Source organism: Lonchura striata, chromosome Z, assembly GCF_050655825.1.
Source record: "Lonchura striata isolate lonStrDom1 chromosome Z, ASM5065582v1, whole genome shotgun sequence".
Taxonomy (NCBI): domain Eukaryota; kingdom Metazoa; phylum Chordata; class Aves; order Passeriformes; family Estrildidae; genus Lonchura; species Lonchura striata.
Window position 1 is genome coordinate 81,997,638 of NC_140740.1, and position 13,061 is coordinate 82,010,698.

At 42.7% G+C, this 13,061-nt stretch overlaps 1 protein-coding gene across 4 annotated transcripts in view; it reads left to right on the forward strand.

Annotated features, from left to right (window-relative positions):
* The window catches only part of ABCA1 (ATP binding cassette subfamily A member 1), a 91,947-nt gene that overhangs the window by 50,113 nt on the left and 28,773 nt on the right, over positions 1-13,061 (forward strand). For all 4 annotated transcript variants that reach the window (XM_021534836.3, XM_085565988.1, XM_085565987.1 and 1 more), the window contains 4 exons: positions 5,885-5,971; positions 10,335-10,575; positions 11,147-11,286; positions 11,526-11,642. In XM_021534836.3, coding sequence (XP_021390511.3) covers positions 5,885-5,971; positions 10,335-10,575; positions 11,147-11,286; positions 11,526-11,642 — 585 coding nt within the window. The remainder of the gene's footprint in view (positions 1-5,884; positions 5,972-10,334; positions 10,576-11,146; positions 11,287-11,525; positions 11,643-13,061) is intronic.

Below are 13,061 nucleotides of genomic sequence, written 5' to 3' on the forward strand. Positions count from 1 at the left end.
ACCAGACTTGGATCTCGGAAAATCCAATGATGTTTTGCTACAGATCTGCAATATCTGTTAAAATATGGAAGTTTGAGGAATTCAATGCTGGAAATGACAGTAGAGTGAAAAAAGGACCACAGAACCAACTCTGTTACCCACTAAAACAAATATTCTATTGTCTACTGTGTGAGTTTTCAGATTTGATGAGCTTTTCAGTATTCACAGTCATGTACTTGTTGCTTGGCTTTGTCCCCAGTCAAAGAGAGTTATTATCAAGTCCTGGAATCATATTACTCTTTTGCACATTATGTAGTGGTCAGTGACATCTTCTCTCCACAGCTCCATTTCTGTTTTGCACGTGTCCTCCATCTGCACTTTGTCTTTGCTGCTGGAAGAGCAAAGACAGACCATAAGCAATAAGAGATGGGGTAACAGCACTAAAATTTTAACAGAGATGGGTTGTTTGGAGAGGACTCGCTATAACTTGTTTCTTGTCTTCAGTTGTATGTGTATATGCACATATATGCATATTTTATTTTAAACCATTCAAAGATGCTAGAATTTTGGAGTCTGAGGGGGTTGAAAATAGCTATTTTTAACCATTCAGAAACACTATTGCACCACTTGGAATTGGTTTTCTAGGCCCAGTGGAGACTCAGACTTGCTTTTCTTATTTATGGAGGCTTCTGCAGCTTAGCTGACAGAAGCAGCTGCTGAGTGTCTGTGTTCTTAGGTCTATATTGTTTGTTGGTGAAAGGAAACACAAGCCACTTTGTGCCCCTTGGCAACAGCAGTATAGATTTAAGACATTACGTGCAGTTTTGGGGGGCTTCTGAGAAGCTGGCTCATGATCTTGTCTTCAAGAGGAAAAAAGCTGGAGTCCAGAACCCAGCAGTTCTAAACCTGCTGTGTATTGTTGTCTGCTAAAGGTCCACAGTTTTCCTCAGAAATGTGTCACAGTGTACCCGGTAGTTAAGATGCTGTAATGCATCAGTGAGTGAAACAAAAACTAACTGGCTTCAATGTGGCCTGACAAAATGATTAATTAACTGTAGGATCACAAAAAACACATTTGAAACTTAGTGTCTTTAGAGGCTAAAAACTGCCCTGACCTGCAGTAACATCCTTGAGCAAAGAGGGAACTTTCTGCTCATGAACAAAGGAGGCTTTTGACACAGCTTATTGAAGGCATTGTGTGTCAAATCTTGGACATGTACCCGAAGATAGCATGCTCTGTATCTACTACAGAGTCTGTAAACCAATGCCAGCAATTTGTCAGTATACTAATTTTTTTTCTGAATCCCTTTGATGTACTTCACAGCAAGGCATTTCAGTAAGCAAAGTAAGGGCCAAGTCAAATGCAGGTGCAACAGCAATTTGGAGACTTTTAGCTTGTGTCATTGGACATGGGCTTCACTGGTTGCACTATTTTATGATTATGAAGAAGCAGCTTCTTAGTACAAGAAGGTTAATACATGGGCTTGCAACTGTGGGCAAGAGCTCTGTAAATTCAACACCAAGGGCTTGAATTGTAATCTGGTATCTGGGAAGTTAAGTGGCTATTGTTTCTTGAAATGTCTTAATGCCTATGACTTAGCCTGACTTTTTTCTTGTTTTTTTTTTCTGCCTGCATTCCTTTTTGTTATTCCCTCTGCAAGATGATGCAGTAAATGTCATCATGGAATTGATCCTGATTAAAAGTTATTGACCTGATTGTATGTTTTCACAAATATTTATGCTAAAACATGAAGGGGAGAGTGCAGGATTGAGAGCCCTATGATCAGGGAGTGAGTCTGTGGGCTGAGACCCTCATGATAACACTCAGTTCTGCTGGCTTAAAATGTGTGTGCATTTGTAGCCTCTGGGAAATGTTAAGTGTTCTGAGTAGCTCTCAAAAATGCCGTAATTACTAGCAAATTATGGACAGATCGAGGTTTTAAAAAATAAATTAAAGTGCATACATGAGGAAATGCATGACCTCTAAATGTCACAGCACTGTTTTTATAAAAAGAAAAGCAAAGCATAGATGTTTTACATACCTGCTCCTCAGTTCTATCCAGAACATCCTGAGTGCTGCCCAAAGGGCAGTGATGCAGTTAAAACAAGAACGTCTAGCTAAGCTTTCACACTAGGATGCTAGCTCTATTGCTGATCTTTTGTATTACTTGAATTTAGCCTGTTCTGTAGGATGCAAAAACAGAGCCAAGCTCATGGAGGTATGGCAGGGAGGTTAGTGTCCTTACTCTTTTTCAGATAAGAACCTGCTTGAGGCAGGCTGTTCAGATCAAAACCCAGCCAAAAATCTGAGTGTGATCATGGGGCATCAAGGTGGAGGATCAACTTTCCTTCTTCTCTGAGTGTTCACTCCTCTGGATGGAAGAAGTGTTTCAAAAAGTCAAATTCCCTATTCCATGGCCCTTGTCTTAATCGTCATCCATTCTCTGAAGCCTTTTGACCAACAATACTATAGGACATGTTGTACAAGCTCCTTATGGACACATAAGGATCTCTTTTTGAGGCTTGCCTTGCACTGGCTGAGTGAGACTGGCAGGAGAAGCTGGTTTGAGATATGACTGCATATTACATATGACTGCATGCACGCAAATTTCCTTCCTGGCTTTCTCCTTGTGGTAGGCCAGCACTTGTCCCATAGAGGAACTACACAGTTTGGGGGAGGATAACAAGAGCAATGGCAGTAAGCTCCCAGCCATTGGCACACAGTCCAGTGGGACATTTCTGACTGTCTTATATCATAGAAGTACCCGTTTGTATAGCCCTCTGCAAATCTCCCCAGTTTTGAATGTGATTTGGCAGGGAAAGGTTAAATGATAATTCACATTGTTCCTGTGGGATTTCATCTCTTAGACAGCACTGTGTAATAAGGGCTTTGCCTTACTCACTTCCAGTGGTATGGATCTGTCATAAGCCATAAATATGCTGTGGCTTGTCCACTAGTGGTCCTTGAAAGACTGTGGGTGAGCACATGAAAATCCAATTGTTTCTTTCTCCCTCCGTAATATGGGTGGTATTTTGTCAAATGGTCAGCATGAACTAAGTATTAGACAATAAATGCATTGCAGTTGCAAAATGGTTTTTAGAAAAGGTCTCCTAATGTAAATATGTGCTGCAACTGAATTAGTAGCTTTCTTTGGTCTTTTGAGAGCTTTTTCAGTTAAGCACAATGATATCATCCTTTTAAGCAGCAGAGGTTTGAGACTTCCACTTTCAGGAAACAAGAGCAGAAACTTAAAGCATGTGATTTTTCTGCAGAGGCCAGTGGAAAGTTTCTGGTAAGATCAGTATAAAGTTGTAATAACTATTTCAAAGCAAATGTGGCAGAGTCATCTTCATTAAGGAGAAACAGTCAGCTGTATGATGCAGACTGAATTTTGGCTGAATGTTTTGACTTCCCAACTCTTCAAACCCATGCATTCTCATGTATGTTAAATCAGATTTGTCTGTCCCCCATAAGTCTCATGTGAATCTTTTCAAGGCTTTTTCTTCAACTCTAGCCATCTTAAGTATTTGTCACTAGAGTAAATCTTGTAGCATGCCCATACAAGCACACAGAGTCCCCCTCAGTGCGCTCAGTACTGCAAGAGTACTATGATGTTGGCTGCCCCAAAAGACAAATTTAGTGACTTGTTAGCTACTACCATAGTAATTGTAGAGGGCAGGTTGTGTTCAAAACCTGCTAGATATTTGTCTTTCCACAGTGTGCCTAGAACAGACAGGTGATGTTTTTGCAGCACATTTCCAGTAAATGAGTCATGCCCTCCCCAGCTCCTAGATGTAGTGTGGATACCTGCTAAAGACAGTCCCACAGTAGGAACAGTCTTCCTGGATCTACCTAGAGGTTTCTTATTAATATAATTAACTACTTAGTGAGTCACTACAAAGATGTATATTACAGGGAAATTAATGACATGTTCATCTGTTCAAAGAAGACTGGCCCTTGTGACTGATCTTTTGTTATTGTCTCTGGTCATGACTTAGGAGAGGGTTCCTAAGTGGGTTTTGAGGGGTAGAGAGAGTAAAATTTCCTCCATATTGCAAGTTCTGGTGAGAAATGATCTTGAAGTGATATGAATTTGTTAGGAAAGAAAAGTCAGGGTGCTGTGGTATGAAAGGATAAAATTGCACATAGGACTTGAGAATCAGGATTGCATTGTGGATTTATGTTGATGTTGGTCTGTTTTATCACTGTATTTCTAAGATCTGTCTTTTTGAGTGGCATTAGCTAATTCAGGGCCATACAAGGAGTATCTTAAGGTAGAACTGTCTTTTCCCTATGTACTTTACCTTGTAGTGCTGAATTTTTTATGGCACTTTGTAACAGTGTGTCAGTAGGAGGATGTTCACTAATCCTTTGCAATTGGATTTTGACTTTTCACTGTTCTGAACCAATTAGTATCTTCAGAAAACTTTTCCTCATCCTCTGTGCCCCTGAATCACCTCTGAATGCAGTGAACCCAAATCTGTGTGATTGATGAGGTTTATGGAGCTGAACAAACATATCTCTTGTTATGCATGAACCTGGAACTTTCTACCTCATCTTACTGCTAAAGTTGTAGTGGTAGAGCAGATAAGTAGCTTTGGTATTTTCTGGCTAAATTTCTTGAAATATGTCTTGAAGGTCTAAGCCTGTGGGATATTTAAGTGCTTTTCACCTATATGATATGTTTTTATTTATCCAAACTTTAAGGACTGCATTTAGTACAGATCCATAGAGGTTAGAGAATCCTCCCTGAATTTGAAACTGGCTTTGGAGCAAAAAGTAACTGTGCAGTCAAAAAATGAGTTTTAAACATCCCAGCAGATCACCAGAAGAGTGCTCATTTACAATAGCTGGCACTGACCAGGTCTTACTCGTCTCCAGCAGATCAAGCAGAACAAGTGAAAACCTCCAGGCTTTATTTCCAGAAACTGCCCCAGGAAAGATGTGAAAAGGAAGAGATTCAGCTCAAAAGATATGTGCTAAAATCAAGGGCCTTGACTGTTCATCTGTGTGTTGCAGTGCTGTAGCTTTAGTATGCTTTCAAATGCTGCAACATGGAGCTGCTAATACAAAAATTAGGAGTTTATTTTAATCATCATTCCCTTGAAACAAGGATTGTGCCCAAATGTTTTCCATGCAAGATAATCCAGATATGTGAATAAAAAGGAAATAGCCCCAAAAACCAAGCTCCAGGCCACCAGTTACATGTAGAGCAATTGGAACCAAGGAGTTGTTTTCAGTGTGACTTCCTGCTAGAGCGAGTAGTTTCCTGAAAGCTATGCTTTCCAATTCTGGAAGCCTGTCAGCCTTGCTCTTTGGTGACAGTGAATGCCAGCTATTTCCTGGAAGCCGTTTTAAAATACACCCTTGATTTGGACAAAGAACGTCAAGGCCTGATGGGAGGACTTTAGTGATAATGTGCACTGCAGTAGGGGTCCTTTGTATCTGAGTATCTTTGTGTCTGTGTAGTCTTACTGAAGACTTGTGCCCACCAAATTGTCTTTTCCTCTCCTGTACTGACTTTCCATCCCCTTAGCACTGGCTTGGAGGATTTCTCATGCTGTCCTGTAGACTGTGCTTGTTTTGTGACCTGGAATGCAAGTCATTCTTTGCAGTGTAAATGTATGTGCATGCATTTAACATTTTGTTGGTATGGTTTGGTTTGGTATACAGATTATGGTATCTGTGTACCTAGCCTGTGAGAAGAGAAAGGGGCAATCCTATCACATTGCAGGGTGCAGAAGCCCATGGTATTTTAAGTTCAACATTACACAGAAAGCCAGCTCCATCTTCCCCACCAATGTAAACAGTCCTAACTGCTCGATGCAAGAATGTTTACAAGAGTTTAATTTCTTTATTTGTGCTTTACAGTAACTTCTTGTTTCCTTTTCTCTCTTCCTGCAGAGACAACTTTCTTTCAATTCCTCCTTGTGGGATCTGTCAGAAACTGTGGAAACTTTGAGAGCGAGCTTTGGGAAGCTTGTTAAAGAGGTAAGACAAGCCTTTGTGTCAGGAGAACACATGGTTGCTATCTTAGTCTGTGATCGAGTACAAGAAGCAACTTACAGTCAAATCCCTGGCTTGTTTTGAAACTTTTCCCCATCCTACAAATGTTTTCCCTGTGTGCAGGCAGCATGCACTTCGCAACCTCTTGGCACTTCAAGTTACAAATGCCATAACAGGAATTAGGACATTTTTGGTAGTGTTTTGTCTTCTCAGCATTGGCACAGCGGTTGGGCTTGCAGTACATCTGCTGCCAGGTAGTGCCTGACAGACTACATTTTGAGGCTTTCCTTTCTATTTTTCCCCATCCAGTTGCCTGTCCACATCAGGATTATTAATTGGTTGTATCTACTGGGTTTTGTGTGCAGTGAGAGTATGGCATGTGGAAAAGGTGCTGTGGCTGTTATAATTTAAATTAATAGCAGTTTGCAATGGTTTCTTCTTTATGTATCTTGCTTTTTAGGCCAGAGATTGTTTTCCAGTCTTGTGGGGCACTCAGCACAATGACATCACAACATTAAAAAAAACTGGCGATTTGCACAGTCAAATTGACATTCTAGAGACTTGCAAGTATTTGTTTTTGCAGGTGAAATTCTGGATTAAGAAAAAAAGTCCTGTGTACCTAAGTTTGAATCAGAAGTCCAAATCTGGGGGGGTATGGGGTGGGTGTTGAGCCAGAAACTTATCCTAGTTCTTTTGTCTGGCTCTTTGAAGTGCTGCTATTAGTCAAAAACATTCTCTCCCTGGAGCAGAAATCACAACCATCTAAGCTAAACAGTGCCGCCACCTCCATCTAAGCTAAACAATGCCTCCGCCTCCTCCTCCCTTTGCTAGTCTTCCGTCTTTGCATCAGAGCTAGAGAGCTCAGCGCCGTGAACGGCAGTAACCCCTGGGAGCATGCACAAGAACGGGTCACTCCAGGTTAGCCTGCGCCTCACTCCCACGGAGGGGCAGCTGCTGGGAGCCTGCGCCTGCCAGCCAACAATTCCTGGCACGCACCCCTCCCCGCGTCCTGCAGCCTGCTGAGCAGCTCCCTTCACGCTGAAATTAAAACGAGTCCAGGACCAGCTTCAGTCAGGACCGTGGAAGAGCTTTTGCTGCTAGCAGGGAGGCTGCCCTTCGGAGTTTGAGTACAGCTGTTTCCTGTTACGTCATTTAAGCTTGGCTTTTCTTCTTGTCTGGGATAAAAATAATGGAAACCACGTGATACTCAGTTTGCTGATGTGGCCGAAAACGTCCCAGGGTAACGTGCCTTTTGCTTGGCAGCTGTTTTGGGCATGACTACCTTTTATTCTGCCCTGCTGTGCAAACAAAGGCAGCATTTTGCTCTGTGTACAGCATGAGCTGCTCCAGATGGCTTGACCGAAAGTTACTTCTTATTGTCTGTCAGGCGGATTTCTATGTGAAAAGGAGGGACTTGCTCCCTTGTTTCAAAGGGCAGCAGCTTGAGGGGGCGGAGAGAACTATTGTTTGTGCCATGTGTAGGAGCCTTTCTAGCAGGGAATTTTAATTAGAAAATGGTCTGAACAAAATATTTGTCTCAGAGTATGGGGATTGATTGGATCTGTGTCCTTGGACTCTTTAAATCAACTTCTAGGAGGGCAGATTAAGCACCAAGAACAAGGACAACTATTTAGATACACTTAGGGAGCCAAGTCTGATGTCTGGAAGAAGAAATAGCTTAGTAACCCTTCACATTTGACTTATTTGCTTCCAGAGCTGTAAAAAAAATCAGCTCTGCATGTAAATTGCGAAGATGCTGGTGCCAAAGATGAAACAAAGTTCCTTGCTCAAGCTGTTTCAAAATAATTTGTAGAAAAGTGTTTGCAAATGCAATACCTCTTTAAGATGGTTAGTACTCCATATGTCATGTATTTAAGTACCTTTGCTTATCATGTTAGGGAGTTTATGGTACTTTAGCTGAAGCAGCTGCCTTTTTGCTGAGCAAAAATGAGCTATTTTAGCTAAGATACCAAAAACTCCCTGAGGCATCCCTTTGAACTGCACACTCAAATTGTCACACGTGATATGCAGCCTTGGCCTTTTGGGTGAGGAATCATCAAATCCAAACATCTGCATGTAACAAACAAAACTGGCTGTGTGACAGTTTTCATTCATGTTCCATGATGCTGGTGTCTTATAGGTCACCCTGAACCTGGAGCCGTATTGATTGGCACCAGGCTGCAGGCAAAGGCACCAGTGAGTACCAAGGAAATGAAAGTACACTTGAATCAGTCAATCTGGACATTTGTACTCAGACTTTTGCTGTTCTCACAGCTGTCTTCCATTATATCAGTGTGTCATGTGCTCTTAGGCGTCTGAAAATAGAGGCTCCTTGTATAGGTGACACATAGTAGCTGTTGTTTAGCATCAAGAATTTTTCTCCAGATGTTGACACTTTTAAAACATGCACAAATGGGTCATACAAAGGGTCAAGTTTACCTCCCACTGTAAGGCCAAAGAGTCTTGAGTGTGTTTTCCTTGGGTGAACTTCGATTGGTTGTTCCAGCACACTGCTGCTTTCAGCATTGTTGCTGGCTGATTTACCAGCTGCCTTAGACTTTGATTATCTGCATTTATTTAAACAAAGGTGATAGACCAATGCACTGTGAGCAAAAGTGGCAGATGGTCTTTGACTCTCTTATTGTCTCTGAGATAGGGTAGTTGGAGCACAGCATTTGAAGTTCTTTCTGAGATGCAGTTGATGAACAGTTATAAAGATGTGTCTCAGCAGCATTGCTAACCCTGTTAAGTGCAAGTGCCTGTTCTGGAGATCACAGTAAGAACATCCAAGTTAATGCCATCTGATACTTCAGTGGGAGTCAAGAAACCAGATAAAATTCTAGAAAATACTTAAAAAGGGCTAAAGAACTACCTGTAGCATTTTACCATGATACTATACAAAACCCTTTGATACAGGACACAGATCTAGATTCTTGTTCTCTGAAAAGGGATAGCATAACTGGAAAAAAGTTCAGAGAAGACCAGTTAGGACATTTAGAAGTATAATGGCTTTCACAAAAGGAACAAGGGAACAGGCTGAGACTGTTCAGCTTGCAAAAGAGATGAGTTGGGGATGTGACAAAGACCTACAGAGTTGAGTGGCACATGAAAAAGAGATAGGGATTGAATGCTCACTGTCTCTTGCAGTAAAAACAAAAAACAAAACCACATGACACTAAATGGAGCTAACCAAAGCCAGAGAAGGAGAGAGATGTTGTTTCCTGTGATATTGGATGTTAAATACTTGTGGATGTTTTAAAGTCTAGGAGTTTACCATGGAAGAAAGTCATTGAGAGTTAGGAAATAGAAGTTCCCTGAGCTGAAAATAAATGGAAGCTGGAAGGTTATTTATTAGAGGAAGTATCCTGGATTCTTGCCTTTTTTCTACTTAACATCCACTTACTGTCATCATCAAACAGATGATGTTCTGACCTCTCAAGATAGGGGGTCTGAAAGCACTGCACTCCAGTGTAGCATGAAACTAGTGCTCATGCAGGTGGGTTGCTTTTCCTGTGGTGGTGAGCTTGGCCATGCCCAAGTATGGCAGCATGACTGCAGTGAGTGTCTCAGGCTGAGGCCAGGGTGTTTTTGCTCATTGCAGGCATATTGTCTGGCTTATGCCACTCAAATGAGTGTGGAGGTACTAGTTGTCCTGGCTGGTTGAATGTTGTCACCTCAGGGCTGATGTCAGATCAGCTGGCCAGCAGAAGGCTCCTTGCTGTGCAAAGCTTATGCTGTGATTCAGGCTCCTGGCTGCAGCTGGGCTTGTTTTAAAGGATATTCTGGGAATGCTGTTGACAATGGGGCAAGGAGTTTCTGGGGCAGGAATAAGTGATGCCAATCTGGGAGGTCAAACCGGCTGCCTGCTGTAAATCAGTGGAGGTTTGGTGGAATTGTGCCAGGTGACAGTGGCTGGCCTGTGGCTCAGCCAGTTTGTGACCCATGAGCTGCAGTCACTTGGTTCCTATTCTGACTCGATGTACCCCACCCCACCTGTCCTTGTGAGGGTACTCCTCTGGAATGTAAGCCATTGTGCAACCAGGGGGACAAGCAGCTCCCGTGTTAGAAGGCAGGGAGGCCAGGAAGCGCCACTGGAGTAGAAAACTCAAGAGTAAAGAACTTGGCAAGGATACATTCCAAATACTTGCACTGAAGAGACTTCCCTCTGCAGTCTTCCATTGTGGTGGTGGGGAAATGTTTTCTCTGGTTCTCACCCTTGATGTTGTGTTCAAGGGGATTCTCATCTGTTGAAAAATCTGTTCTGTGGTTTGAAGGCGCATGGGAAGAACTCTTTTACTAATCCAGTTCCATACTTGCTTCCATTCTTTTCTCTGCCCTTCCCCTCCAGCTGCTGAGCATGAAGAGCTGGAGTGACATGAGGCAAGAGGTGATGTTCCTGACCAATGTGAATGCCTCAAACTCCTCTACACAGATCTATCAGGCTGTGTCACGCATCGTGTGTGGCCATCCTGAAGGTGGAGGGCTCAAAATTAAATCCCTCAACTGGTATGAGGATAACAATTACAAAGCACTGTTCGGAGGCAACAGCACTGAAGATGATTTTATTAACTTCTATGATAACTCCACAAGTAAGTGTAACAATGGCATGGTCTGAGGTCCCACCTACTTCATGATTGTCATTGCTAGTGTTTTCCAAACTTCCAGAGATTAAAGTAGGTGGTCCTGAGGGACATATTCACTGCTGTTTCAGAAAGGCATACACATTATCCTGCCTATGCCCTTAAGGCCAGTTATCAACTTGCAGAGACTCCCAAGGACCTGCTACCTACCTACTGTGTAGAGTACACAGAAACCTGTGCAGTGGACGTGCTTTAGTGGGAGAGGGAGCACAGTCACATGCAGCCTCTGAAAATCTGTCTTTTTCTGGACAAATTTTGTTTGTGCTCTGCTTTGGGTTTGTGGGAGTGTTGCAGAACTAGTACTGTGGCTTAGTGTTGGAAGCTACCTGGTTGCTTCTTGTTCACTGGGCAAACTGTGCAGGCTTGGGCTAAAAGGAGCTTTTTGTGGAGCTTTGCAATAAAGGAGGGGGTTTGTGTCTGAAAAAACGCTGCGCTTTCAGCTTTGATTGTTCTGGAAGCTCTATGTCTTCTGCAGTTGTCGCTGTGCTGTTCAGCCACTCACCTTTGTGCTCTTCTTCAGCACCCTACTGCAATGAGCTAATGAAGAACCTGGAATCCAGCCCGCTTTCCAGGATTATCTGGAGGGCTCTGAAACCCTTGCTGATTGGGAAGATCTTGTTCACTCCAGATACGCCAGCTGTAAGGAAGGTCATGTCTGAGGTAACTCTAACCCTGTCCTCTGATAATGTAGCATTAGCTGTGTCCTCTGGCTGTGCAGCTGATCCTCTCTAGTTAAATTGGACCCAAACACAAATCTAGGAAGGGTTGCCTGCAAAAGCACAGCCTCCCTCATCTCTCACCTCTCATGTGCTTACTGTTGAATGCTCAATACACCCTCTCAGCTCATGATGGGCCTCTGCCAGCTTTTGGAAATAACCTTCTTCTCCTCTTTGTGACAGGTGAACAGGACATTCCAGGAGCTGGGTGTGTTTCGTGACCTCGGGGGAATGTGGGAGGAGATAAGCCCAAAGATTTGGACATTTATGGAAAGTAGTCAGGAAATGGATCTAATTCGGGTCAGTATGCTGTCCTTGCCAGAACCATTGCTGTTGTTTTTTGCAATAAGTGATGAAGTATTTCTTTTAAATGGTGCTTCAGTGCTGAATTGGGCAGATAAATACTATGGATGGGACCTCATCTTGAAAGAGATCTTGATTGTACTGATCTTGCATTATGCTTGGCATTCCTTCCTTCATGGAACAGTCTCCTGCAAACAGGAGCAGTGCACATTTAACACCCAGTTCTAATCTGCCTCTGTTGCAAAATGTAATGTTTTGTCCACAGCATGTAATGTTTTGTCATGAGCACATCACCATGGTTGCTCAGGTGCAGATCTGGGGGGTGGATCTTTGCACCCTGTGCTGATGTCTTTGTAAGCACAGTGATGTAAAAGTAGCATGAAGAAACAGAGGGACCACTGTGGAGTAGTTTTTCCAGCTGTCTCTGCAACATACTTGGTTGGGTATCTCAGTGCACCTTCTTGTGTACAGACACCTCCCCAGGCTGTATAAACCTTGAAATTAATTCCTTTTTTATCCCATTGTAATGCTCTGCTGAATAATCTGTGACCTGGCCTGTTGTACTTCTTCATCAACATGACATACTGGAGCACCAGAGACAGTTGAACAGATTGTTACAAAGCTCAGGCAGAAAGTTGAGGTCCAAAACATTGATTTGCAGTGATGTCCTCTGAAAACCGAATTTTGGTCTTTTTTTTTTTTTTTTTTTTTTTTTTTTTTTTACTTTATTGAGCCCTGGGCTTTTATGGTTTTATATTTTATGTTAATGCTGTTGCCTCTGGTAGTCAATTATTTATCTTCCCAGCAATCTGGTCTTTTCTGTACTGGTGTAGTAACAGCAACCCCTTTGTTGTCACCCGTTGACATTCACACAATCAGGATTTCTTCATTGTCAGTGCCTTGGCAGCTCCCAGGGAGCATCCCCTCCAGTTGCCATGTCTCTGGGTTGACTGGCCATCACCTCTCAGCTCTCTGAGTTGTACAATCTGTTTGGTGTATTTCTTCCTGCTGAGGGAAAGTGCTTTGCTTGCCCATCTCTGCCACTTCTAGCTTGATGCTAATGTGCTAATGTAAACTTCAGGAAGAGCAGCACGTGCCCCTAGGGTTAAGGAGCTTTAATGCTGGACTTAAACAAGATGAGGTTGAGCCATTTCCCTGCATACATGGTAGCAGAAGTTAACCATGGAGACCAGAGGAGAAGAGAGCACAGCACATCCAATTCCTGTGTGCTTGGATTTCCTTTTTGTATGTTTTCCTTTGCTAGCTTGGTCTGTTCTGTTTCTCCAGTTTGCAAAGTTGTTTTTGTATGACCCACTACTTTCTGGCTTGCTGGTAACAGAGTATGGGGAAGCGCTTTACCTCTCTTTCATTTTTGTTGTGGCAAAAAAATCCACTTCCTGTTCTTAATCATAAGGA